At 35.3% G+C, this 24,327-nt stretch overlaps 2 protein-coding genes across 2 annotated transcripts; one reads left to right on the top strand and one right to left on the bottom strand.

The window, feature by feature from the left end:
* Positions 1–3,583: 3,583 nt before the first annotated feature.
* Positions 3,584–15,229, top strand: LOC132029905 (ubiquitin carboxyl-terminal hydrolase 18-like). Its single transcript, XM_059419310.1, has 11 exons — positions 3,584–4,034; positions 6,093–6,255; positions 6,325–6,413; positions 6,512–6,597; positions 6,696–6,858; positions 7,012–7,135; positions 8,847–9,004; positions 9,528–9,612; positions 11,886–12,098; positions 13,127–13,188; positions 13,298–15,229. Exons 1-11 carry the CDS (start codon positions 3,775–3,777, stop codon positions 14,235–14,237), a joined length of 2,343 nt encoding a protein of 780 aa, XP_059275293.1. The 5' UTR covers positions 3,584–3,774; the 3' UTR covers positions 14,238–15,229.
* Positions 15,230–15,627: 398 nt separating this feature from the next.
* Positions 15,628–18,318, bottom strand: LOC132029904 (peroxidase 16-like). The gene is made up of 4 exons (XM_059419309.1): positions 18,045–18,318; positions 16,930–17,130; positions 16,315–16,480; positions 15,628–16,135 (listed from the first exon to the last, which is right to left on the bottom strand). Exons 1-4 carry the CDS (start codon positions 18,261–18,263, stop codon positions 15,729–15,731), a joined length of 993 nt encoding a protein of 330 aa, XP_059275292.1. The 5' UTR covers positions 18,264–18,318; the 3' UTR covers positions 15,628–15,728.
* Between the last annotated feature and the right edge of the window lie 6,009 nt (positions 18,319–24,327).

Genomic DNA, 24,327 nt, shown 5'->3' with positions numbered 1-24,327 from the left:
GATGATTCAATCTCATGTTGCTTTGTGCCTTGTGACGGCTGCTTTAGACATTGTTATATGCTCTTCCGGATCAGTGGTACCATCGTATTTGGGCATGTCCGACATTTTGAATTTCCTGGGTATGGGTGCGGGGGCTGGGCTTTCTCGGTACAGTAGTATACCGTATTTCTTGGCTCCCGCGCCTTTCATCACGGATGGGGCTCTTGGGATTTGTCTCATTCTCTCATTCATTTCCTTTTTGACCCTGAGCAGCTCCTCGGTAAATGCATCTAATCATTATTTCGCCACCTCGGCCTTTTTAGTTTGCGGGTTCGCGAGGATCTTATCTGCGTTCTGATTTGACGCCGGAGTCCCTGCTCTAGAATGCTTAGCCATGGTAGTCATGGTCCTTTCCATGCATTGCATCCTCTCATCCTACTCCTTGAGCTTGGCCATCAATATTTCACTAGTCGAGGAACCCGTTTCTTGAGCAGGTCTTTGCCCGTCAGGTTGAGATCGCGTTTGACCCATTTTTTGAACACGCACTTGGTCTTTGTTTGGGATACTTTTGCTTTGCTCCTTACTAAGCCGTCTGTGCGATGTCCCATAACTACTGCTCCTGTGATCTGCGTTGGATTCCTCTCCATGTTAGGACCCTTACACCTTTACCAGGTCCTTCATACCCCTTACCAGCATCTGTGCATCCTCGAGTCCCTGTATACTGCTCGAGCTACAACTAGACATATCTTTCTTATAATGACTTTGCTTAGAGTTTCTGGAAGGAGAATTTCTGCTGCGAATCAGGATAACTCCACAGCTCTCTTAGACGACGCCAAACAATTTTTCGGTGAAAACGGATAATCAGTTAGTGATTTGTATTTTAAGAGTTCAAAGACAAGTAGGTCGTATCCAATCTCGGAAACTCTCATTTCGGGGTCAGTGTTTGTGATTATAATAGTTATATCGAAAGAACAGAGCTTAATAACAAGATAATGTAAAACAAATAGATATTCCAAGATATTACTCTTTATGGAGAAATAAGAGATAGGTTATAAGAGAGGAAGTGAAGATGCCTTAGCTTACATGATAAGCTATCTATGTAGAAATAAAATATAAGACTTTTCAACCCTAGTGTTCTATTAATGGGACGTAACTGTGCTTCCAAAGTGTTCTCCGTCAAGAAAGACGCCGATCGAGTTGTCTTTGATGTGACCAGAAGCGGTGGGAATGGATGCACCATGGGATCCCGGTCTTTTCGAGCTCTCGGTTACGGAATCCAAATTGAGTACGGATTTTACCTAATACAGAGATGAAGAGGTGGATTGTTCTCACAAGAAAATTGCTTTTACATATTTGAAATTCTTGTATTTGTAATACACACTCCATATAAAGTGTAACTTTATCGTTTTTCAGCATAATTTAGCTTTAAATTTTGATTCAAAATCAATTCAAATCACCTCTAATCTTTCTTAAATTTTGTACATCACATCGTCTAGACGTTTCCAACAAATTTTAACCATACTCCACTAAAGTAAAATTAATGATAAATTTTAGATTTCGAATTCAAGCTTCAAATAAGTCTATAATAGCGGTTTCTAAATTTTTCTTCAACTATTCATAAAATTCGAAGATATTAATGTTGGAGGTTCAATTAGGTGAAATAGAGATGATCGGTTTACGGATTTGGCTTCCAAGTAATACCTCTGTGGGGCTAATGGGTGTTCATTCATTCGTAGAGTCAACAAGACCCAATACAACCTAAAAAGTAGTACATTTATGCAAGTTTCCCTAACATGCATAAATCACATCCAAAAGTAGGGACATGACCAAATGGTTGTAGCGACAAAACCAAATACCGACTTCATTAAGATAGGTGGCCTTCCTAGATGATGACAAATTGCCTATGCCATAACTCGAGGCATACCGATTACTTCTAGAAAAATCAACACTTTTTATCTTTTAGGCTAAAAACGTAAAGCTCGATTCATACAAAACTAGTTATACTTTTGTTATGCAAAACAAAAATAAAGACTTTACAATGCTTTCTTTGGTAAAAAGAAAAAATTTAAAACTTGGTAGACACTTCTGGAAAGAAGGAGAAGAAAAAGATTCGTAGTACTCAAATAAGATGAATTTATTAGCTTTATAGTGAAAGAATAATAAAACGACAAGATATAAAGCAACTTTAACCATATTCCCAAAATTATTTATGAAAATCCCAAAACTACATTAGATTTTTCAGTAAATGACTTACTAAAAGAAACAAAAATAAACATCTGGAAAATAGAAATTCCAAATGTATTTATTGAGATCTCATAAAAATGTTTTTTCTTTCCTCTTCTATTTTGTTTTGTCTTGAGAAGGTGCTGTCTTGAGAAGTGCACATTAACTTGTGCTGACAGAACACCAATTGAAGAATCAAACCAAACTTTCAAAAAAAGAAAGAAAAAAAAAAAGAAGAAACTTCCCTTCATTTTACAGAAATTTAGGAGTCGTTTAGCCATGAGAATTATGAATTTTTCCAGAATATTTTTCGTTATATTTGAAAATCAGCTTTTGATCATCGTAGAGATCGAATAGCTCAGTTAACTGGCTAAACTTTTACCTGTAATAATTTTTTTTTTTAAAATAAAAGTGTTTGGTCATGAAAATTTACCATGTCTTCACTTTTTTAACTTTCAGTACATTCAAAGAACCAAATATTCTAATTGAAAATACATAATCCCCATTATGAAAATTCCAAAACTATACATTTTCCATAAGCAAATAGTAATACATATAGGGAGCGGGTTCTATGCGCATCTACGCGACTCAAGTCGATAAGGAAGTGATTACTATGTCATAAAAAAAAAAAAAAAAGTAATACATATCAGTATAAACAAAATTAAATATATGTGAAAGATAGAAACTCCAAATGTATATATTTATAGAGATGTCATGAATATGTGTTTGCTTTCCTCTTCTAAGTATTTATTGAGATCTCATAAATATGTTTTTTCTTTCCTCTTCTATTTTGTTTTGTCTTGAGAAGTTGCTGTCTTGAGAAGTGCACATTAACTTGTGCTGACAGAACACCAATTGAAACAATCAAACCAAACTTTCAAAAAAGGGAAAAATTAAAAAGAAGAAGAAGCTTTCCTTCATTTTACAGAAATCTAGGAGCCGTTTAGCCATGAGAATTATGAATTTTTCCAGAATATTTTTCGCTTTATTTGAAAATCAGCGTTTGATCATCGTAGAGATCGAATAGCTCAGTTAACTGGCTAAACTTTTACCTGTAATAATTTTTTTTTTTTAAATAAAAGTGTTTGGTCATGAAAATTTACCATGTCTTCACTTTTTCTTTCTCACTTTTTCAACTTTTAGTACATTCAAAGAACCAAATATTCTAATTGAAAATACATAATCCCTATTATGAAAATTCCAAAACTATACATTTTCTAGAAGCAAATAGTAATACATATCAATATAAACAAAATTAAATATATGTGAAAGATAGAAACTCCAAATGTATATCTATAGAGATATCATAAATATGTGTTTTCTTTCCTCTTCTAAGTATTTTGTTTTGTCTTGAGAAGGTGCACACACATTAAGCTTGTCAAAATCAATCAAACCTTCAAAAAAGAAAAAACAAAAAGAAACCTTCCTTCATTTTCCAGAAATTTAAAATTCCATACCAAGATTCCCCAAAATTATTCCAAAGTTCCCCCAATTCCAATTCAATGCAGGAATCGAAACCCTAGAGTTACCATATATGAGAGAACGAGAATAATTGTTAGTATAACTATTGTAATGCATGTAGCAGTGGATCTGAATTCCTACTTGCAATTAGTATTGACGGCTATAGCTGTCGTAGTTACACTACTTTACCTTGTCAAAAGCACCGCTTCAAAGTACTTTGTTGTTGACGACGGCGACTCCTCTAATTTTGACTCTTCTTCTTCGCCGAGTTTTGGTGATCGGAGGAGGAGAATGGAAACGCCCGAAGGTTGCGTTGTATGTGGTAATATCACCACTAAACAATGTTCTCGTTGCAAGATGGTTAAATACTGGTACTGTTACAGCTTAACACACAACGTCCTGATAAATTAATTGTTAATTTTATGTTTTAATATTTCTCTGTCTTGTTTCCCTTTTTTTCTCCTTATAAATACAGTAGTAGTATTACCTCTATAGTAACTTCACTGCAGCTACACACAGAGACTTAGCTTAAGGGGTAGTTTGATTGCATTAGAAATAATACTCCCAGACACTTACACTAATTTTTGGATGGTTGTGTTGTATTGTATCGTACTGTATTATTTTGATGAATACAATGTTTGGATAGATTGTAGCGTTTCCAGTCGTTGCATGATGTCATACATTAGCAATTTGAAGGATAAACCCACAAGAAAAGTAGGGTACGGGGTAGAAATACTATAAAAAGGTATAGTAAAGGATTATTAGATAATTGAGAAAAAGAAATAAGGTAATGATCATCCAAACAAGCTGTAATACAATGTTTCTATTGCAACAAAGGAGACTTGCAGCTATTGATTTATGGATTAAATTCTGCATTGTTTATACCTTGTGTTATTTTATACGGGGTAGAATATGGAATAAGAGAGTACATGTAGTAGCTACAAGGAAACTGTTGTTAGCAGAGGCGTATCTAGCACTCTAGGTACTTTGGAGCATAAAATTATTAAAATTGTAATAAATAGTAGATATGAACCCATAACTTTAAAAATATAATAGGTTCAATGCTAAGAATCTTAAGATTGAACCCATAGAGTTTAGATCTTGGATCTGCCTCTGGTTGTTAGTGTTTTATTAATCACCATATGACACCTCTTACATTATTATTAACTGTGTAGTAATTCCTATGTTACTATTAACCACTTAACAATTTACTACTTTGTCAGTGTCCTTGTGTTCGCACTCCACAGCGATCAATTTTGTGTGAGTGTACGATTTGGTTATAAATGCATGATTATAATTTTCTACTATTTTCTTTTGTACTGGTATATAGAGCTCTAACCATATAAAGTAACTTCTCGCCATTGTTGTCAAAAGCTTGGTTGAGGCGCGCTTTAAGTCCTCAAGCTAGGTGAAACGTAGGCTGTGTGCTTAAAGTGACTCTTCAGCTCAGTGTTTGGCTCATTGCCCAGGGGCTTTGTCTTGAAGAGACCGATACTAAACTATAAGTAATTTTTTTTTTTTTTTTTTTTGATGAAGTAATTGATTCATTCATAAAGGCATCAAAAAGATGCAAAATATACAAGTAGAAAGTAAAGGCTACATGGTAGCTGCAAAAAGCAAAAGTCAGCCTCGCTAGCTACATTACAGGTGCACTATCTAAGATACAGAGAGCTAACAAAGTTCCAAAAGGGTTCTGGGGAATCTACAGGGGTAGCATATGCCCAACTAAATAAGGAGAGTAGACATCTAGCTTTTAGGGTGTGGTTGGGAGTTGATTGTTCGTCAAAGCATCTTCTATTCCTTTCATTCCATAAACACCAAAAATTTCCAGTAGGTACCATTCTCCAGATTGTATTGATGGTGTTGTCAACTTTCCAACTGTCCCAGGACTCGAAAGCCTCCTTGGCACTATGTGGCATAACCCAGCTAACTCCAAAAGAGAACAGAACATGTTCCAAAAATCTGTAGCAACTATACAGTGCAGAAATAAGTGATTGTTTGTTTCTACCTCACTGTGACATATGGCATCTGTTGACTAGCCTGAAACTTCCTCTTGATAAGGTTGTCTCGACATTTCTCCTAGAGTGCAGTCCAGCTGAAGCAGATAATTTTAGGAGCTACTTTAGTTTCCAGATCAATTTCCATGGCCAGTGATCAGTGACTTCATTGTGGGCCTTAATCCATTTGTATCCCGATTTCACAGTAGACTTCCCATCATTTGTGTTAGGCGCTTAAAGCCTAGGCTATAATTAATTCTCCTGACTTTAATTTTTCTCGATTCTTATTTGGCTTTATAGTTACTGTTTTTTAATTACATTTAGATTTTGATCATTCCCTTCATTTCTTCGTTAGAGTCCGTGCTTTATTTGCATTATGCGCTTACAGCCTCAACAAACTTTAATGTTTTTTTTTCTCTCTCTCTCTCATAGCTCTGAAACTTGCCAAAGATCTCATTGGAACTCTGGACACAAATTTAAATGCAAGGATTTTCAGTTATCTGGGAAAGGCAGTTCTTTGCAAGGGAGAAAATCTACTGCAGTTTCACTGACTCATGCTAGTGGAACCTCTAAGATACTAGACCATTTGAAGAAGGTATATACCGTTTAATTACACAGCTATGCGTTTAGTAACACCTGACTAAAGTTTGGTATAATCATTTAGGAACTTTTCCCATATGAGGAATTCTTGGAACTCTTTAACTGGGATAGCCCAGGTTTCCCACCTTGTGGGCTCCTTAATTGTGGAAACAGGTACTCCCTCATTTTAGACTCAAGCAACCAAGAATTGTTTAAATTCCACCTGTTTTATTATCTATATTTTAAATATATTCTTTTTGGTTCTTATGCAGTTGCTTTGCTAATGTGGTTCTACAATGTCTGACATATACTAAGCCACTTGTTGCCTACTTGTTGGAGAAAGGCCATTTGAGAGAATGTAAATGCGTTTATTAGAACAAGTATACGAACTAGCGTTTCTTTTGAAGTAATTGGAATAGCTCTTAATGTTATGCACTTTACTTTCTCTTCCCTCAGGTAGGCGGAATGGTTGGTGCTTCCTTTGCGAATTTCAACACCATGTAGAATGGGCTAGTCGGAGTCAGCAGCCCTTCTCACCAATCAACATACTTTCACGGTTGCCTAATATCGGTGGTAATCTTGGGTATGGTAAACAGGAGGATGCCCATGAATTTATGAGGTATGTTTCTTTTCATAAAGTAAATTTGATGAGTATCTTAGAGGAAGTTTGATAAGTATTTTCCGCTATAGTGTTCAATGTGGTATAGTCAGCTGTGGGTCGTGTCCAGAAGCATGTTTTACACGAAATAATAAAAATTGCCATCTTTTGTAGGTTTGCGATTGATACGATGCAGTCTGTGTGCCTCGATGAATTTGGTGGAGAGAAGGCTGTTCCTCCTAACACACAGGAGACAACACTTATTCAGCACATCTTTGGGGGTCACCTGCAGTCTCAGGTAACTTTAATCTATGATGGAGAAGACATAGATGTCATTATCCAAAATAACATAAAAGGACTTGGAACTTTTTCTATATCTCAAATGTTGCATTATCAAAATATTTTGGTAGAATACCTAGTTACTCACCTAAACTTGGCACCGTTTATTCGGTGCACACCTGAACTATTTTTATTCCTAATTACTCCTCTAGACTTGGCTATTAATAACCTTTACTCCCGGGACGATATCATCCTGTGGAACACATGCCATGTGGAAGTTTTGTCCACGTGGCATCTTTTAAAAATAAAAAATATTTTTTTTGCCTTTTTAAATTCATTAACTTTTTAGATCAACTTTTCGGGATAATTTTTTTTAAAATAACGTATCTGGAATTCCATTGTTTAGGATAAATTTTGTATCTGGCTAAAAATAATGGAGTTTCCTCACATTTTTATAGTTTTGGCCTGCTAAAAGAAGAAATGCATAGAAGCAAATAGTCATTGCGTCTAAAGGTGAACAAAAAGAAATACCTAACTAAAATTAATTATTCTGGCTAAAACTAATGGAGAGCTCTAACCAAGTTTCTTTTACATATTCGTCTCAAAAAAGAAAAAATAAACATTTTGGAATAAATAGCCATTGCATTTAAAGAAGGCATAAAAAAGCAATATACAATTGGAACTTCATTATTTTGGCTAAATCTTTTGTTTTGGTTAAAATAATGGGAACTCTAGCCAATTTTCTTTTACTGATGTGGCCCGAATAGAAAAAATATACAATTGAAATAAATAATCATTGCATCTAAAGAAGAAATAAAAAGAAATACACAGTTGGTACTCTGTTATTCTTTCATCAGTAGTTGGCACTCTATTATTTTGATTAAAGCTTTTTTTATTTGGTTAAAAATAATGAAGTTCCATCCAAGTTTTTTTAACAAATTTGGCCCGGAAAAGAAGAAATACATAGTTGGAACAAATAGCCAATGCATCTAAAGAAGAAATAAGAAGATGTAACGTTGGGGTACAATATGCTTTATACATTAAGAAGCAAGAGGATTTTTTTTTTTTTTTTGATAGTTAAAGGTTTTTATTAAAATGGTACAGAAAAGAGTACGTGACATCACACCAACTCTTACACCAAAAATATAGATTCTTGATATATTTGTGTTTGACTCTAGATATCTGCATCCTCTTCCCCTCAAAACATGCCTTGTTCCTTTCCAGCCATCTAGTCCACAATATGCTAATAGGGATAGTCCATATCTGTATTAACCTTCTTGCTACACTCTGGGAATTCTAAACCTCTAAAAGACTATTAATCTTCTGTGGTTACACCAAGATATGCCCATGATGTTAAAGAAAAGTTCTCAACATTGTCTTGAAAAGCTGCAATGTGAACAAATAAACCGTTGTAAATAACCACGTGGCGGTTAACAGTTGAAACATACCCCACCTGAAAGCTGCTTTTTTTTATTTTGCTTCACTCCCACACGCCTAAAAGAGAGTGTATCCACTGGTAAAGGCTATTAAATAGCCAAGTCCAGGGGGTAATTAGGACTACGAATGATTAGGTGTCCTCGTAATTACTGGTGCCCAGTTTAGGGGGATAATTAGGTATTCTGCCAAATATTTTGTGTTTTTTGATATTTCATGCTGCACGTGTTTTTGCTCGTGTTTTTCTGATGTTGTCCCTTTCCTTCTCTGCCTAAATGAGTTATTTCTATTTTTAGGTCATATGTACAGAATGCAGTAATGTTTCAAATCAGTTTGAAAATATGATGGATCTGACAGTGGAGATTCACGGGGATGCCGAATCTTTGGAGGAATGCTTAGATCAATTCACAGCAAGAGAATGGCTTGATGGAGATAACTTGTACAAATGTGATGGGTGAGGTTCTTCATGCTAATGATGAATTGCATCCTTTTTACAATCTGGAATGCTATTTTTGTTGTCCTTTGATCAATAATGTATAGTTTCATATTTCCTTACAATGCTGATTGATTCTATCCCCAGATTTCTATGTTCATCTGTATATAATAACATGGACTAATATAGACATATGACACTCTTCTGTCCTATTTCTTTGATTAGTTATCATTTGGAAAGTGTATATATATATATATATAATGACTAATCTCACATACATCTTAAAATTTTTTTTTGGTTGGGTAATAACTTTTATGTTAGTTTTCAATTGATCCTATGCGTTCTTTTTTCTATTGGATGACACATTTAATTTACCATGAGTGAGAATTATTTAAAGCTCACTAGTTACGTTGTGTTGGTTGACGACCAATGCAAAAATAGCTTAACTGCTGAACTTAGCCGACCCCAACTATTTTAGATTGAGGCACAGTTGATCTGATAGTGCTACCTAATCGTTAATCAACAACTATGGTTGTTCTTGCAGATGCAATGACTATGTCAAGGCGTGGAAGCGCCTAATGGTCAGGAGGGCACCAAATATCTTAACAATTGCCTTGAAAAGGTTTCAGGTTGGTTTCATTTTGCTATTTATTGTGCTTCAACCATCTAGGGTAAAGTGCACTATAAACTATAGCCCTTGAACAATTTTTTTTTTTTCCCCAAACTTGTAAATGAATGATCGTTCCTCTCTTTCTAGGACCTATCCGTCTTTAGTTAGTGGTCAATGACCTATATCTCTCATGTGAAAAAATGAAGGTTCATGCTTGTCCTGCATGAACGTGTTATCAAATACCAATAATTCTTTAGACAATTAGAAGAAAGGTTCATTTCCTATTTTCATCTATCCAGAAAATCATCGCCGCATCAAGGTGGTCCTCTTTTCTCGATGGGATTCTTTTGGCCATAGTCCAATAAAAGATGTAGATACTACAAATAGTGGACTACTTTTTAACTTATCATTAAAGACAAATAGCCCACAACATGGCTACCATGTAAAAGTACTTCAAAGGAGTTGAAACGTTAAAGGGAGTCATTCAATCCTTCAAGTGAAAGATAGAAAAAAAGAGTGAATCGTAACCAGAAACACCAGATTCTGAATCAAAGCGTTGACCACAAGTATAATGGAAATCAACTGCATGCTAAACTCTTAACTCCTTTTCCCCCCCTTGGCACCCTTCTTCTTCGATGGTTCCATTTTTCTAGTACTGCAAGTAGAAACTGCAAAATGTACAACATATGAGAAATGAAAAGGAAAAATGAACCCCCCCTCCATCCAGAAAGAATGTAATGGTAGGAGAGTAAGGACTTGTCAACAAAAGAGTAAGGGCCAAAATGTTTAATTTTTGGTGTAAATCAAACTTCAATTCTTCAATCTTTTTGAAGTCAAATTACATATTTTGGAACTACTTATAAAAAGTTCTATAAAATGCAATTTCTTTTTCAACTATTAATAATTTAGAAAATATTGAAAAAACTATAGTCAAACAAAAAGTTGCTTGACTCCCCCCTACTAATATTTCGTATTAAATGGGACAAAGGGAGTGCGTGCGGATGCATAACTAGAGGACATTTATGGTTTGTTGTAAACTTTCCAGCACTTCGTGCTGTTTTATCATCAAAGAATTGGCACTTACCATTCTAAAAAAATGATGTTCTTTTATTGTTAGTTTATATTGCCTGGATTTTGATTGTGGGTCCTTTTTTTTTTTTTTTTTTTTTTTGTCATTTGCGCTCAACAATTGACCTTTTCTATTTTTTTTTTTTTTTTTGGGTAAAGGATTTTGATAGTGGGTCCTTACAAGTAGAGCATAATTGTTTATTCTTGTATCATTTAACCATGGGATATGAAAGTGGATATTTCGTGTTTGGGTGCTTCAGGATTGTTCTGGTGTTGAACAAACTGGATTGTCACCTCGATTGTGAAAAGAGACTGTCAATGTGTATTCTGAAGATTTCTCAAAAAAAGAGACTGTCAATATGTATTTCTCAAAAAAGAAAGTTTCAGCCAAAGCTTTGTGGAGTCACATCAACATTGAATGTCTTTAGGTCCCTAAGTCTACAGGAAAAAGGGGGTCTGATGGAAGTCCAGTTGAAGCAAAGATGTTCAATCTAGAATATACATACTCCAGCTGACAATTAAGATCTAACATCAACTCTAATCTCACATGCATATTTTTCTTCAGGGGTGTCCAATGTTATGTCATATGTGGATTTTTTTGTCCTTGAAAGGAAATGAGTTCACTATTTGCCACCTCACATAAAATTAATTCGTCAGAGGTAGGCTCTTTATAATAAGACACAGTATGCTTAAAGGAACATCTATAAAGAAGTAATAATTTCTTGAGTTAGAGAGAAATTGCAATGCAGTTCTAGAAAAGATAATAGCAATTAGAAACGCCACACAGGGATTAAATTATCCTTTTGTTTTACAAACTAGGGTGCACTCTTGTCTCTGCACAGAACCCGATTGTAGGAAAAAAGCAATTCTGATAATCTTTTCATAATAATGGCTTAACATAAAAAAAGTCATTATGAAAAGATTATTTGATTTGCTTTTTTCTTCAGTTGGGTTCTACTAGGAGACAATAGTGCACCCCAGGTTGTAAAACAAAAGGATAATTTATTCCTTAAGTGTAGCGTTTCTTATTGCTATTGTTATAATTTTTCTAGTACTGCAAAATAGAATTTGCATTTCTCTATGGGATGGGTGAATTACAATAACTCAGGGAGTTTGTTTCTCTCTATTAACATTCCTCACCCCTAAGTTCCAATTTATTCTTAGAAGCAACTCCGTGAGTTTGTGTTCTAGTTTTGTTTATTTTTGTCCAAAACCTCTATGCAGAGTGGCAGGTTTGGCAAATTAAATAAGAGGGTTAATTTCCCTGAAACATTGGATCTCCGTCCGTACATGAGCGAAGTAGGAGACGGCAATGATATTTACAAGCTATATGCAGTTATTGTTCATGTGGATATGTTGAATGCGTCATTTTTCGGCCATTACATATGCTATATCAAGGATTTCCGCGGAAGTTGGTACAGGATCGATGACTGCAAGGTAGAAACATCTCCCTTGCTCAACACCCTCTTGTTTATTCTTGTATGCTGTCCAATTCGCGAAATGCATTGGTTGGTTGCTGAATTTGGTATGTTGGACTTTCATTTGTATTGTTCTGTGCTATTAATCTGCAATGTGATATCTGAAGTTTGGAAATTTATATAAGTTGCTATATCCCGGTGAAATGGACCTTGACATCTGCTAGTAAATAGATCCGTTTGACAATAAAAATATAAATTTTGGATTCCAGCACTTTATGCTGATGATTTATTAATACAGTATGTTACCTTGTCAAAAAAAAAAAAAAAAAAAAAAAATTACTACTTCCGCTTGAAGAAGCATTTTGGCTATAAGCTAATTGTCTTCTCTCATAGCTCAATTATTCTTATTTGTTGGCTCCTTCATTTGCCTTGATGTACTTGTGTCAAATGGGTGTGACATGCTTAGCGCATTTCCCGCATGCACTAAAAGTTATTGGAGACTGCTCACTCGTATCATATATGTGCCAATTCCCAAGACAATCTACCAGAAGTATAAAGTGAAAACGTTACGCTCCTTTTAGTTTTGTACTTGTGGAGGTTTTAATTGTTTTAATGGATGAATCTATTTGAGAAATATAATGTTTCTATTCTTTAGGTTAGAATCTACTCTATGATTTTAGGTTGTATACAAACTTGCCTGGGTATATATGTATATGCAAACAAAAGTATAAGAAACAGGTATTATTGGCACCTCCCCTTGTTGTGCCACCTTTCAGAAATTTTCAGTGTCGTCAGGTACGATGTGACACCATCTTCTCTGTTTAGCTATTGATCCTTAGCATATGTTTGGGTCTGCAACAATGTCAAACTGCGAGTATAGGTGCTGTTGGAGTTGAGCGCATGAGCCGTATTAGTAAAAGTCATCACTTAATATTTTACATCAAGCAGCATGATCTCAGTACAATCAATTCCTGCGTAGACACTTCTTAATTTAGTTTTCCTTTCATACTTTAAAATATTTGTGACTTATTTTACAAATTTTGTTAGGTGGTTAATGTTGATCTGGATGAAGTGCTTTCGCAGGGAGCATACATGCTCTTATATAGCAGGTAACTCTCTTTAGATATTATCTAATTGATCCATCATCTCTACGTATCTATTTAACATGTTGCTTTTCCTTTGGCAGTAAATGATCTTGATTTGTGTTTGCTTTGACAGGATCTACCCTCGGCCAACATCCCTATTTCCCCTTGAACTTGTGATGAAAGACGACCACCGCACAGTTAAAGTGGAAGACAAGCCGGCTTCGACAGACCAACTTGTTGAATGTCTCCGTGCAACAGTGTCTCCAGCTACAGTTGTTGATTCTGTTTCACCGCCAATTGTTAATGGTTCAGAAGCTAAGATTATCAGGGGCGAAGAGGAGCTATTCTCCTTGACCAACCCTGAGGGTGGAATGGAGGATCAGGAGGTAGATTTTGGGGCAAGTTCTCATGCCCAGCAGGAGTTGCAGGATGTTAAACCATACAGTGCAGCTATAGGAAGTTCTTGCCCTAGAGTGGTATCCAATAGTTCTTTTGGTGCTAGCACTTCGGCTGAAGTTGAGATCCAGGATTGTGAAATAAAATCCCCCTTTTCTGACTGTAAAAATGATACTGAACCATGTCAAAGAACCACCGATGACTGTCTGTTGAATTCTTCCTTCAACGAGAATTGTGTTGCCACAAATGGTGAAATGCTGGATGATGCTTCATCCTCTGCCTCAAAATTTGGTGGCATCTCTCGCAATGCGAAGTTACAGAAGTCCACTGAAATGCCAGACAAAGATAACCAGAACGAAAAGATTTCGCCACAAGGAATTCACAATGTGGTCCTGAAATCGGATGGAGGGAGAATTTCTGGCGCAAAGTTTAAGCCACTGTTTGCCCCTGGCTTTCTTGAGAAACGCCCATTGAACCGATCTGCCAAAAAGGATGTCTCAGGGGAAGTTTGCCATAATAGCACCCTTAATGGTCTGACAAATGCCTGTACCAAGCCTGAATTGTCTGGTGAAAACCACATTGATATGGATGACCAAGATACTAATGTGGAAGTAAAAAATTCGGTGTCTAATAATGCGTCAATTGGACAAGCTGCAATTTCCCTTAATGAGACTTAACCATTTGTAAATCTGGGGAATCAAGTCGCCTTGAGAATGGAGATTCTGCTGTCTTGTGAATGTGATTGGACCATTGATGCCACAATTAGTGACGGAAAGCCATAAGTAGTGCAGCAATCAGCTGGCTGGCTTAGATAGTGAATCTCATGGATGAGCTGAACTAGAACCTTAAGTGTCAGGAAGAAGTTCGGGATAGGTTCTACAAGAGCCTGGAGAAGATTACTAGCGTCTAAATTAGGTGTTATGATCTCTTTCCCATATAACCCCTATTTAAGTTTTCAAGAGATCTATTTTTCACCAAGGAGGTGCTGCATAGCATTGTTGCAGAGCTTCTTCAGATGTTGACAATAAACTGGAAAAAATCATGGTCGGGAACCACATGTTGTTCATCCATTCAGGGACTGACCTGAGGTACTAGTTCTAAATCTATGGATGTTTTGGCGATCTAACTTCAATAGAGATAGAGAATAACTGAGTAGCATATTTTTACTTGATATTATTGGTACTCCCCTCGTCACAATAGAACAAGCTGGGAATTTATTCCAGGGTTTCAATATTTGAAGAAATCTTGGACAAACTTGTATCCTTTTGGCTGGGTTCATCTAGCGAGAAGGAATTGTCATACATTTGTGGGATGGATAGAAGTGCCATAACTTTGTGAAAGTTCCATTAATTGGATGCTATTGGTGCCAACCATCTGTTGTAAATTCTAATTCATTCGTTCTTATAATTGCTCAACACTAGGCGCTGTAGTTTAGAATGATAATTCTTGTTTACTTCTCATTTAGCAGCAATGTTTAGAAGATTGTGGGGTGGGATGTGGTTAGGGGGGTGAAAGTGGAGTAGACAGGTAATGTAGAAGTTGTTTGTCAGGTCTGCTATCTTCCACATATGTTTTATGTTCGACTTTCCCGAAACTCATGTAGTCATTTGTTCTCTTAGATTGAGAAAACACTGTTTGATTGAATTATTTATACTAGCGTCTGTTTGGATATCGAATGTGTATTTTTGGATCTCAGTTTTCAGTTTGATGTGGTGATGAGAGAGGCCTCGTGTGTGTGTGAATTTTTATCCTTAATTTTTCTGGGCGGGGATTAGGGATTGGATGGGTTCAAGGAGGTTACTGAGCAAGTGTGCATTATTATGTGCTAGGCTAGGAGCAAAGTAGGTGCTTCTGTGAGGTAGGAAGTAAGAGCCCGTTTGGCTTACTTTTTCGAGTGTTTGGCTGGCCAGCTTATAAGCCATTTTGTGCTTAAAATAAGCCCAAAAAAATAAGTTGGGGTAAGCACAACTTATTGTTTTTGGCTTATAAGCTGAAAACAGCTTATAAGCTATGCTTTTTTTAAGCTAAGTCAAACGGGCCCTAAGTCATTTTTATGGACTCCGGATCTTCATTAACAGGATTAAACCTTATTGCGTAATTATTGGAAATTGAAATAAGTACTGCACAATGGTCCTAGAATAAATCTTTGATCTACTCTACTTGTCTTCTTAGTTCACTACAGCACAATCTTTTCGAATTTCACCACGATCTCCGGTTTTGACCCCAAACCTTCCAAGCTTTGTCATGGCAGCAATGAAGACCCTCTCGAAAGCTGTCTTGTTTGATGCAAAGATATTCACTATTCTCCTTGATCCCCTTTTAGTAAACAGTGTCTGGTCTGAAGTGAACAGCCCCCTCCCTCTCTGAAGGTTTTTGTAATACGTATTATCGAACACTTGAGGGGTGTCAGGATCCAATGGGATGACTACTCCCGAAGGTGCATTTTTTGGACACATTTGTTGGAGGTTCTTAGCATAGGATGCATCAATCGTTGGATCAACCTTGTCCTTGCTGTTAAAATTGTATATCCTGCTTGAGAACTGATTGCAATGTGAAAATCCTAGTGTATGTGCTCCTGCATAAATAAGTGATTGATTATTGCTTGATAGGCATTTTACGCTACATTTCTAAGTGCAAGTGAAGCATCCAAATTCATCTCCTTAAGACATTGATAATCTATAGTTATCTTTTACCAATGAGAAAAGAAAAATATTGTAAATACATGAAGAAGAAATTGGAAGAGTCGTAATGTACCTGAGAGGGCAATCAAATGTCTGATAGAGAGACCACGGGATGCAAACATAGGAAGGAGCTTCTCCAAGTGAAAGTCAGAGTGAGGTAAATTGTTGGGTACACTATTTTGTGAAGACATTTTGCCGTCCCTCCTTCCCAATTCAACAGCATACTTTGGTCCTCCTGCCTACACATCCAATACTTTAACATATTACAAATTCTTAATCCTCATCACCAAAACAAGTGACAATAACAATTATTTGATGATAATAATCATAAAAATTTAACGTACAATACTAGAAAAAGTACGATCGCAATTTTAAAATATTAGCTATACTCTATTCGTCTTCAAGTATTGTCACATATAAAGATACAAAGAAATGTGCCTTTGTCTCATATTATATACATGGTTGAACTATGATTCAAATTAAAGGGGTGTTCGTTCTTAGTTGCAAATGGCGTTCATTTACCATATTGAGCAATCTTACTTTGGAACTAACAACCTATTTTTTCCAATGAAGTAACTATCTTGATATAAATAAGAAGTAAATTAAACGATCATTATACAGAAGTTAAACAAGGAAAAAAAGGCATGTCATTACAGAGAAGTTATATAGAGTATTTGTTTTTGTTTACCAATGCAACGACATCTCGAGCAGCCATGGCCAAGATATCAGCACATGAGACTTTGTTCTTGCAAGCAGGTACATTATCAACTGCAGCTTTGGCTTTAATAACAGTGTCAAATCCATCTCCAGCGAGTGATATATTGTCTGGATGATCCTTTTCTGCTTTGTTATTTCCTGAGGACCTCAGCATGATGGAAGCATCACAACCCTGACATTGTCATGTAAACCATTAATTCAGAATAAATTGAATATTGAGTGCGTTTTCTATTCCGTAATCTATAATTGTAGTGGATTTAAAATTTTGAGTTTCGTTTTATTCCATTGTCGATATAAAAATATTTACATGATCAGATTACTTATAAGCTAATTAGATGCAAATTTATGTGATTTAGTAACTTGGTCAAAATGGTTACTTATCTACTATCACATGTTATATTACACTGATAGTGTAAAAAGTATTTACGCTACCAGTGTATTCAACTTCAATCCTTAAAAATTTCATATGCAAGCTTAACTGTTAAGAACTACAAGAGTGTCCTTTATGAGTAGCTTTAATCAAGTCTAGACGATAAATCGATAATATAATTGTGATTATGATAATTAACATCAAACAGATCATAAAGAAAGGATTACATCCTGCAACGAATGGACTAGTACCCATCGCCTACACCTTTCACTTTTCCCATAAATTATATGCTCAATTTATGCATGATTTTGAAAATCTATCGAATGTGAACTTTTTAGCGTAAAAAAAAAAGCAAAAAAAAGAAAGAAAGATGCAAATGTAAGATAGAACACAATGACATGTGGAAAGTATAATTATGCATAAGATGAACTTGTCGGTAGGCGTATATTTTAACTTGTTAAAACAGGTTATTGACTTTATTTTTATATTACCAAGTTAGGCTTATTGTAGTGAGTTAACTATTGGTAAAGTCATATTAATCTGACGGTGTAAAATAGTTACTCAATATGCAGTTAGTGCACAAAGGTTATACTCTTATCAACTAGACCAAAATCACAAACACAGTGTTCCACACCTACAGGGACAAACATCATGTATATATTAAATGGATCAACTTAATTAGAGAGATAGAAGATACAATAAGAAAGAATATATACCTGTATAAAGCAATCATGGAAGAAGAGTCTAAGAGTTGCTGCTGCTGTAACAATGGTCTGTTTGTATTTCTCTTCAACTGCTGATCGGACAATAGACTCCACATTTGGACAAGAATTTCGATAAAAATCACGATGGAGCTTAGCATTAATACAACTTGTATTGAAAATGATAGAGAGAACAAGAAGAAGCACTAAGTGAAGACACTGCCTACTAGTCATAATTTCTACTTCTCTGTCTACTTCCTATATTGTTTTCTTGTAATTTATTTTGGATAGGTTTAGTAGGACTTTATACCAATATTTTCACTTGTCTCTTTCAAAGTTTCAAATGGATTTTTGTTTAATAATTAAGTTCGATTTTGTGAAGTGATCAATTCCGAATTGACTGCATTAATTCCTCTATATATATTCATTTAAGTTGTATTTGGTTTGGTATGGGAAAATAATTTTCTATGACTAGTTACAATTTAAATAAAAGAAAATGAGATCTGAAATTATTTTTTATACATAAGAGAACTGAAAAAATACACATGAGAGATTTGAAAAAGTTATTTTGTTCTATTCAAATTGTATGAGGGCAAGAGATCCTATTTTCACCAAAAATCTCAGGTATTTTATTTAATTATTGAAAATATTTGAGTCTGTTTCATTAATGCTCAATTTGTATTTTAAGATAAATTAGGAGCTTTCTAGCTAAGAGTTAAAGTTCATTAAATCTTGTATGTATTTGGACATTGCATACGAATTTCTAATTAAATTAAAATGAAATATATTCCTCTGAAGAAGCAAATATGATTTAGGACTGTTATAAAGACAACAACAAATAAACACAGTATAAACAATATTCAATTTGACACCAAAAAAAAAAAAAAGAAACTAATAAATGGCAAAAACAAATATAGAATGTTGACTCGTACAGAGTGACTAGAAAATCTTGGGTGGATGAGAAGGGTCTGAGCAAGAAGCCACTAGAAGTCACATGCACTACTACAATAAAGACATACATGACAGCTTCTTTCATGTCATCTCTGTCTAACACTTATTTAGCAAATGGTTTTGACATCATTTTTTTCAATTATAGGAGAATATTAGATAAGATTGAGAAGTACTATTAATTAGAAGAAATTCACATTAGAAAGGGACATATGAAAGCTAGGGGATAAATCATTTTCCCAACTACCGCACCATAGGCAATTGTTGTCCATTAATTTGGCTAGCGTTTGGCCATAGATTCCAAATTTTTTTTTGAAAAAATTGATTTAGGTGAAGTTTTTCAGGTTTTGAAAATGTGTTTGGCCATAATTTTTCAAAACATATTTCGCTTTTTGTTTTGGAAAACATGAAACATTACTTATACCCATAAGTTCTAAAAACTATCAAGAATACCCAACCATACAAAGAATACATACTTGTTAATCCCAAATTATGCAGAATATGATATTTTAACAACAATTGCTAGTAACACACTTACTAGCTACTACAATTCAAATTACAATACAAAGATCCATATGTGCAAGAAAAAAAACAATGGTCGTAACTAGCCATTCTTTACTATGATCTTCCCATATTGTACGAACAATCTTCACTTTATAGAAGAGACTGCTTTAATTGTGAAAACATGGTAGATATGACTTTAATGGAGGAACATGGTATCTAGAATTAGTTGGGTTATAAATAGATAGTTTTTTTTTTGTAAAATACAAAAGTTTGGGGTAATTTTTAAAAGTTTTGAAAATGCCAAAACATAGATCTTGGCCCAAAAACAGGGTTGAACCAAAATTTGGGAATTTAAAATTTTGATTTCAAAATCTATCAAAATTTTATGACCAAACAAAAATTTGAAAACAAATCTTCAAAATATGCTCCCAAAATCTATGGCCAAATGGGAGCTTGATGTAATACTTCTTTGTACGCACATACAATTTTTCTTAACCTTATCTTTTTCGTTTAATGAGAAGCTCGGAATATAAGTAAAAGGAAGGAGATTATCTAGCAAGATAACAGTTTTAGCTCTAGACTTCCACAACTATTTCTCTCCTTTTTTCATTGTTAAATTAAAATATTATCATGCTTCATTTATTTTTATTTTCAAATTTGCTGTTGTTTCTTATGCTTTTAAAGGGAGTAGTTTTTATTGAGAAAATAGTTTATGAAATGAATTAAAAGCTCTGTTACTTTCAATTGAAGAAGAGAAAATATTCTTTAGTATTCATAGTACCGTCTTTTGTTTTCTTCTGCTGAAACTGTTGTTGTCAGTATTGCATCGTCGGATATTATTCGGGCATCTGTTAAATTTTGGTTTGTTAAGTTTTAATAATTGTTATATGGCACATCAAATTAAATTAATTAATCGTGTCAGGTCGTACTTATTTTTTTAATGCGATTAGTACTTATTTTTTAATGCGAATTAATTAATCTTATGAGGTGAGATTGATAGAATGGGTTTGAGCAATATTTTGGATTAAAAAATGATATATTATTAATTAATTATATTCACAATCTTGTTACCAACTATTTTTTCATTATAATCCAAGATTGTTACTATAATCCATGTTTATTCTATCAGTAAACAATATTTAATTAGACATTATAGTAGTCCTTAAAAAATTAACTCTGACGTTTACAAACACTTACTTTGCCCATCTTTTCCCGTCACCAACCTTCTCTTTTCTGTCGACAAAGTAATTGGGAGTCAGGAGATGGAGGGGCAATTGTACATATAGTCGATTATCATCATCATTTAAATTGTAGCTATAGTTTATAAAAGTTTACAAGTTTAGAGGCATCACAACCAATTTCAAGCATACGTACTCGAAGTTGTAAAAATTCGTGAGTGAAGTACGTTTTTTTGCCTGAAGTTTGGCTTGTTAAGGCCGATCTTCCACACTTTTTGTCTAATTTGTGCCTAAAATTTGGCTTGTCAAGGCCAAACTTCAAACATATATATATATATATATATATATATATATATATATATAATTTCAGACATATTTGTTCAAAAATGAAAGTAGGTTTTCCAAAGTTTGAAGTGTCAATCTTCATCCCTATCAATGTTTTCAAGCTTTTCTAAACCAACTGATCTAAACTCAACTTTCATATTCAAAATTTGAAGCCCACTTTGTTCAAGGTTGCATAATGATGATTTTAATGCTGAAAACCCTTAAATAACTATGAATGCAATTTTAAGTTGGTTGCGCCTTAAAAAATTTATAAGTGGGTTGCATGTGCAAATTTTGAGAAGAAAAGTAAAGTAACTCTTTAGATTCTCTAACTATCCATGCCTCATACGCTAAAGAACTAGAAGCGAATCGCTATGTCAAAGCGAAGGAACTAAAAAAGAAACAACTTCAAAGAAAAAAAAATTGGGGTTCTCAACGCTCCTCCAACCAAGCATACTCAAATAGATTAAGTAAACTAAAAAAGAGCACAAGAAAAAAAAAACTTTTCCCATAAAAAAAAATAACATTTATATATTGACAACGTAAAAAAACTACAGTAATTATAGGTAACCGTTCACAAGAAATAAAAAAAATAGGGCATGTTATCTGCTTACAACAAATTAGAACACAATTATAGTGTAAAAATAAGGAACAATAGAATAAATCAATAAAAAACAAATTAGGAAAAAAAGGAAAATAAAAAAAGTCCGAAAACGTTGAAATGTGAGGAACACATGGATGTACTTTGTTCTCTGCCTTTTTTGTTTCTATTTGCTCATTCTCATGGCCTTGTTTGGTTTTTGCCTGAAGTTTTGCTTGTTAAGGCCAATTTTCCGACAATTTTTGTCTAATTTGTGCCTAAAATTTGGCTTGTCAAGGCCAAACTTCAAACATATATATATATATATATATATATATATATATAATTTCAGACATATTTGTTCAAAAGTGAGAGTAGATTTTCCAAAGTTTGAAGTGTCAATCTTCATCCCTATCAATATTTTCAAGCTTTTCTAAACCAACTGATCTAAACTTAACTTTCATATTCAAAATTTGAAGCTCACTTTGTTCAAGGTTGCATAATGATGATTTTAATGCTGAAAACCCTTAAATAACTATGAATGCAATTTTAAGTTAGTTGCGCCTTAAAAAATTTATAAATGGATTGCATGTGCAAATTTTGAGAAGAAAAGTAAAGTAATTCTTTAGATTCTCTAACCATCTATGCCTGATATCCTAAAGAACTAGAAACGAAGCGCTATGTCAAAGCGGAGGAACAAAAAAAGAAACAACTTCAAAGAAAAAAATTGGCGTTCTCAATGCTTCTCCAACCAAGCTTACTCAAATAGATTAAGTAAACTAAAAAAGGGCACAAGAAAAACTATTAAAAAAAAAAAACTTTTCTCATAAAAAAAATAACTTTTATATATTGATAGCATAAAAAACTACAGTAATTATAGGTAACCGTTCATAAGAAATAAAAAAAATAGGGCATGTTATCTGCTTATAACAAATTAGAACACAATTGTAGTGTAAAAATAAGGAACAATAGAATAAATCAATAAAAAACAAAACAAAAATAAATTAGCAAAAAAAGGAAAATTAAAAAAAATTCCCAACACGTTGAAATGGTGAGGACCGCATGGATGTATTTTGTGCTCTGCCTTTTTTGTTTCTATTTGCTCATTCTCATGGCCTTGTTTGGCTGACAAAGTAAACGATAAATATCAATCAATAGTGTGAGAATCTCTAAAAGTGGTCTTTATGTGGCGCATGTGACCAACATAACACAATAATAACTTAACCAAGCTCTTGATGAGCGGTATCCACCTTCACCTTATTCTGCTCTCCTTAGCCTCCGGCTTGGGCGTGGTGAAGCAAGGGGTCAGTGAGATCGGGGCCTCAAAAAAGCAGAGAAATGTTGAAGTGACGTCCAAGCCCGTGGTCGCAATGCCGCCTCCACGCAAGCCCTCGTCAAAAAAGGCATTAGCAAGGTCTTTCCACATGGACCTTGCTGAACTAGATTCCCTGCTAGCGAGAGCAGCTTAGAAAGATAAAGGAGCGCAAACAGGGGTTGGTTCCGCTTTCCCCTACCGATGATGTGCCGAGAAGTGCATTGTTGGAACTGGGTTGGAACTTAAGACCATAAGCTCTAGATTTTGGGGTTTCCGCTATAGCCGAACACAAGGGAAAGATCATTTTTTTGACCGGAAAAGATCGTTTTATCAGGTAATGGATACACTATAAGCATTCCTCCTTCCCCATATGGAGTTCGGAACCCAAAGGCAATCGTTGAGTGAACTGTATCTTTTTTGTGTTAGTTGACCTAAGCCGCACCCTTACTGCTGGGGTGGGGCTCGGCGGCATCTGATGGTCAGATGCCTACGGTCGGTATATCTTTGAAAGCTCAGACGGAGAGAATAAACGGACTCCTCGAGGGCTACTTAAGCCACTTTAGTGCAAACCGGAAGGATCGAGGTTGATGTTGCTCGATCCTATAATCTAACAACCAAAAAAGCTGCGTCGAACTTCGCCCGCCCGAGTTGGCCACGGGGGTAACGCCTGCGACGCCCCGCACCATTCATGGCGACGGAGGGGCTTGCCCATCAGCTTCGGAGAGGATATTCGTATAAATATCTTGGATTTTCTTATCTTTGGAAGGCAAGAGATTCGTGCTCTTCGCCTGTGTATATCCAACCCAGCGTAAGTTATTCTTGCCGATAACCGGACCGCCGGGTTCCGAATAAACGAGCGAGCGGGGAAGGCAAAAGCTATGACATTGGAATCCGCTTGAGGTAAGCCCACTCCACCGAATTGGAGAATTCGAACACGTATCGGTCTTAAACGGGCAGCTGGGCACGATTGAGAGAATTTCGACGATTAGAAAAGAAAAGAAGAAAGTTAGTGTTCGATGAGCTCGAGATAGTCGCACTTGTTCGATAAGTCCTACCCCCAGAGAAAGGAGAAATTGCTTTCGCTTCGTCAAGTAAGAGAGGATCTTAGGCCGAACGGATCACCAGAAGCTCGAAGAGATTGGGATCAGAGAGGGAAGTGACATCCAACTTGGGAAGCTCGGTACCACTAGTAAGACGACGTGGTTATCTGAAGTGGATTCTCTCTTTTGTAGTAGATGCCGAACCTGCTGTGCCCCATTGACTAAGAAGGGGGCGGACACAGCTACACGGACCCCTTCGCTTTGTTGCCGGCCGACTTTCCCGGCCGAGCGAATTTTGGATTCGAAAGAGAGGGCAAAGCCCGAAGGCTGCTATCCCAATAGGAAGGGCGGAACGAGGAGAGGGCCCGGCAATCATACCACGGCGGTCAAAAAAGCGTGTTACCACTAA

The sequence above is a fragment of the Lycium ferocissimum genome, chromosome 9, assembly GCF_029784015.1.
Source record: "Lycium ferocissimum isolate CSIRO_LF1 chromosome 9, AGI_CSIRO_Lferr_CH_V1, whole genome shotgun sequence".
Lineage (NCBI taxonomy): Eukaryota > Viridiplantae > Streptophyta > Magnoliopsida > Solanales > Solanaceae > Lycium > Lycium ferocissimum.
Note: the sequence above shows the minus strand (reverse complement) of the source record. Positions and strands in the feature narration are given on the sequence as shown.

Bases quoted from the DNA above. Each gene is read 5' to 3' on its own strand.
- LOC132029904 (XM_059419309.1), bottom strand. From the start codon at position 18,263: ATGACTAGTAGGCAGTGTCTTCACTTAGTGCTTCTTCTTGTTCTCTCT. The intron at 17,131-18,044 runs GTATATATTCTT...TGACAATGTCAG, and splicing joins TCCATGATTGCTTTATACAG to GGTTGTGATGCTTCCATCAT. The intron at 16,481-16,929 runs GTAAACAAAAAC...TTGGATGTGTAG, and splicing joins CTCGAGATGTCGTTGCATTG to GCAGGAGGACCAAAGTATGC.
- LOC132029905 (XM_059419310.1), top strand. From the start codon at position 3,775: ATGCATGTAGCAGTGGATCTGAATTCCTACTTGCAATTAGTATTGACG. The intron at 6,256-6,324 runs GTATATACCGTT...ATAATCATTTAG, and splicing joins TACTAGACCATTTGAAGAAG to GAACTTTTCCCATATGAGGA. The intron at 13,189-13,297 runs GTAACTCTCTTT...TTGCTTTGACAG, and splicing joins TACATGCTCTTATATAGCAG to GATCTACCCTCGGCCAACAT.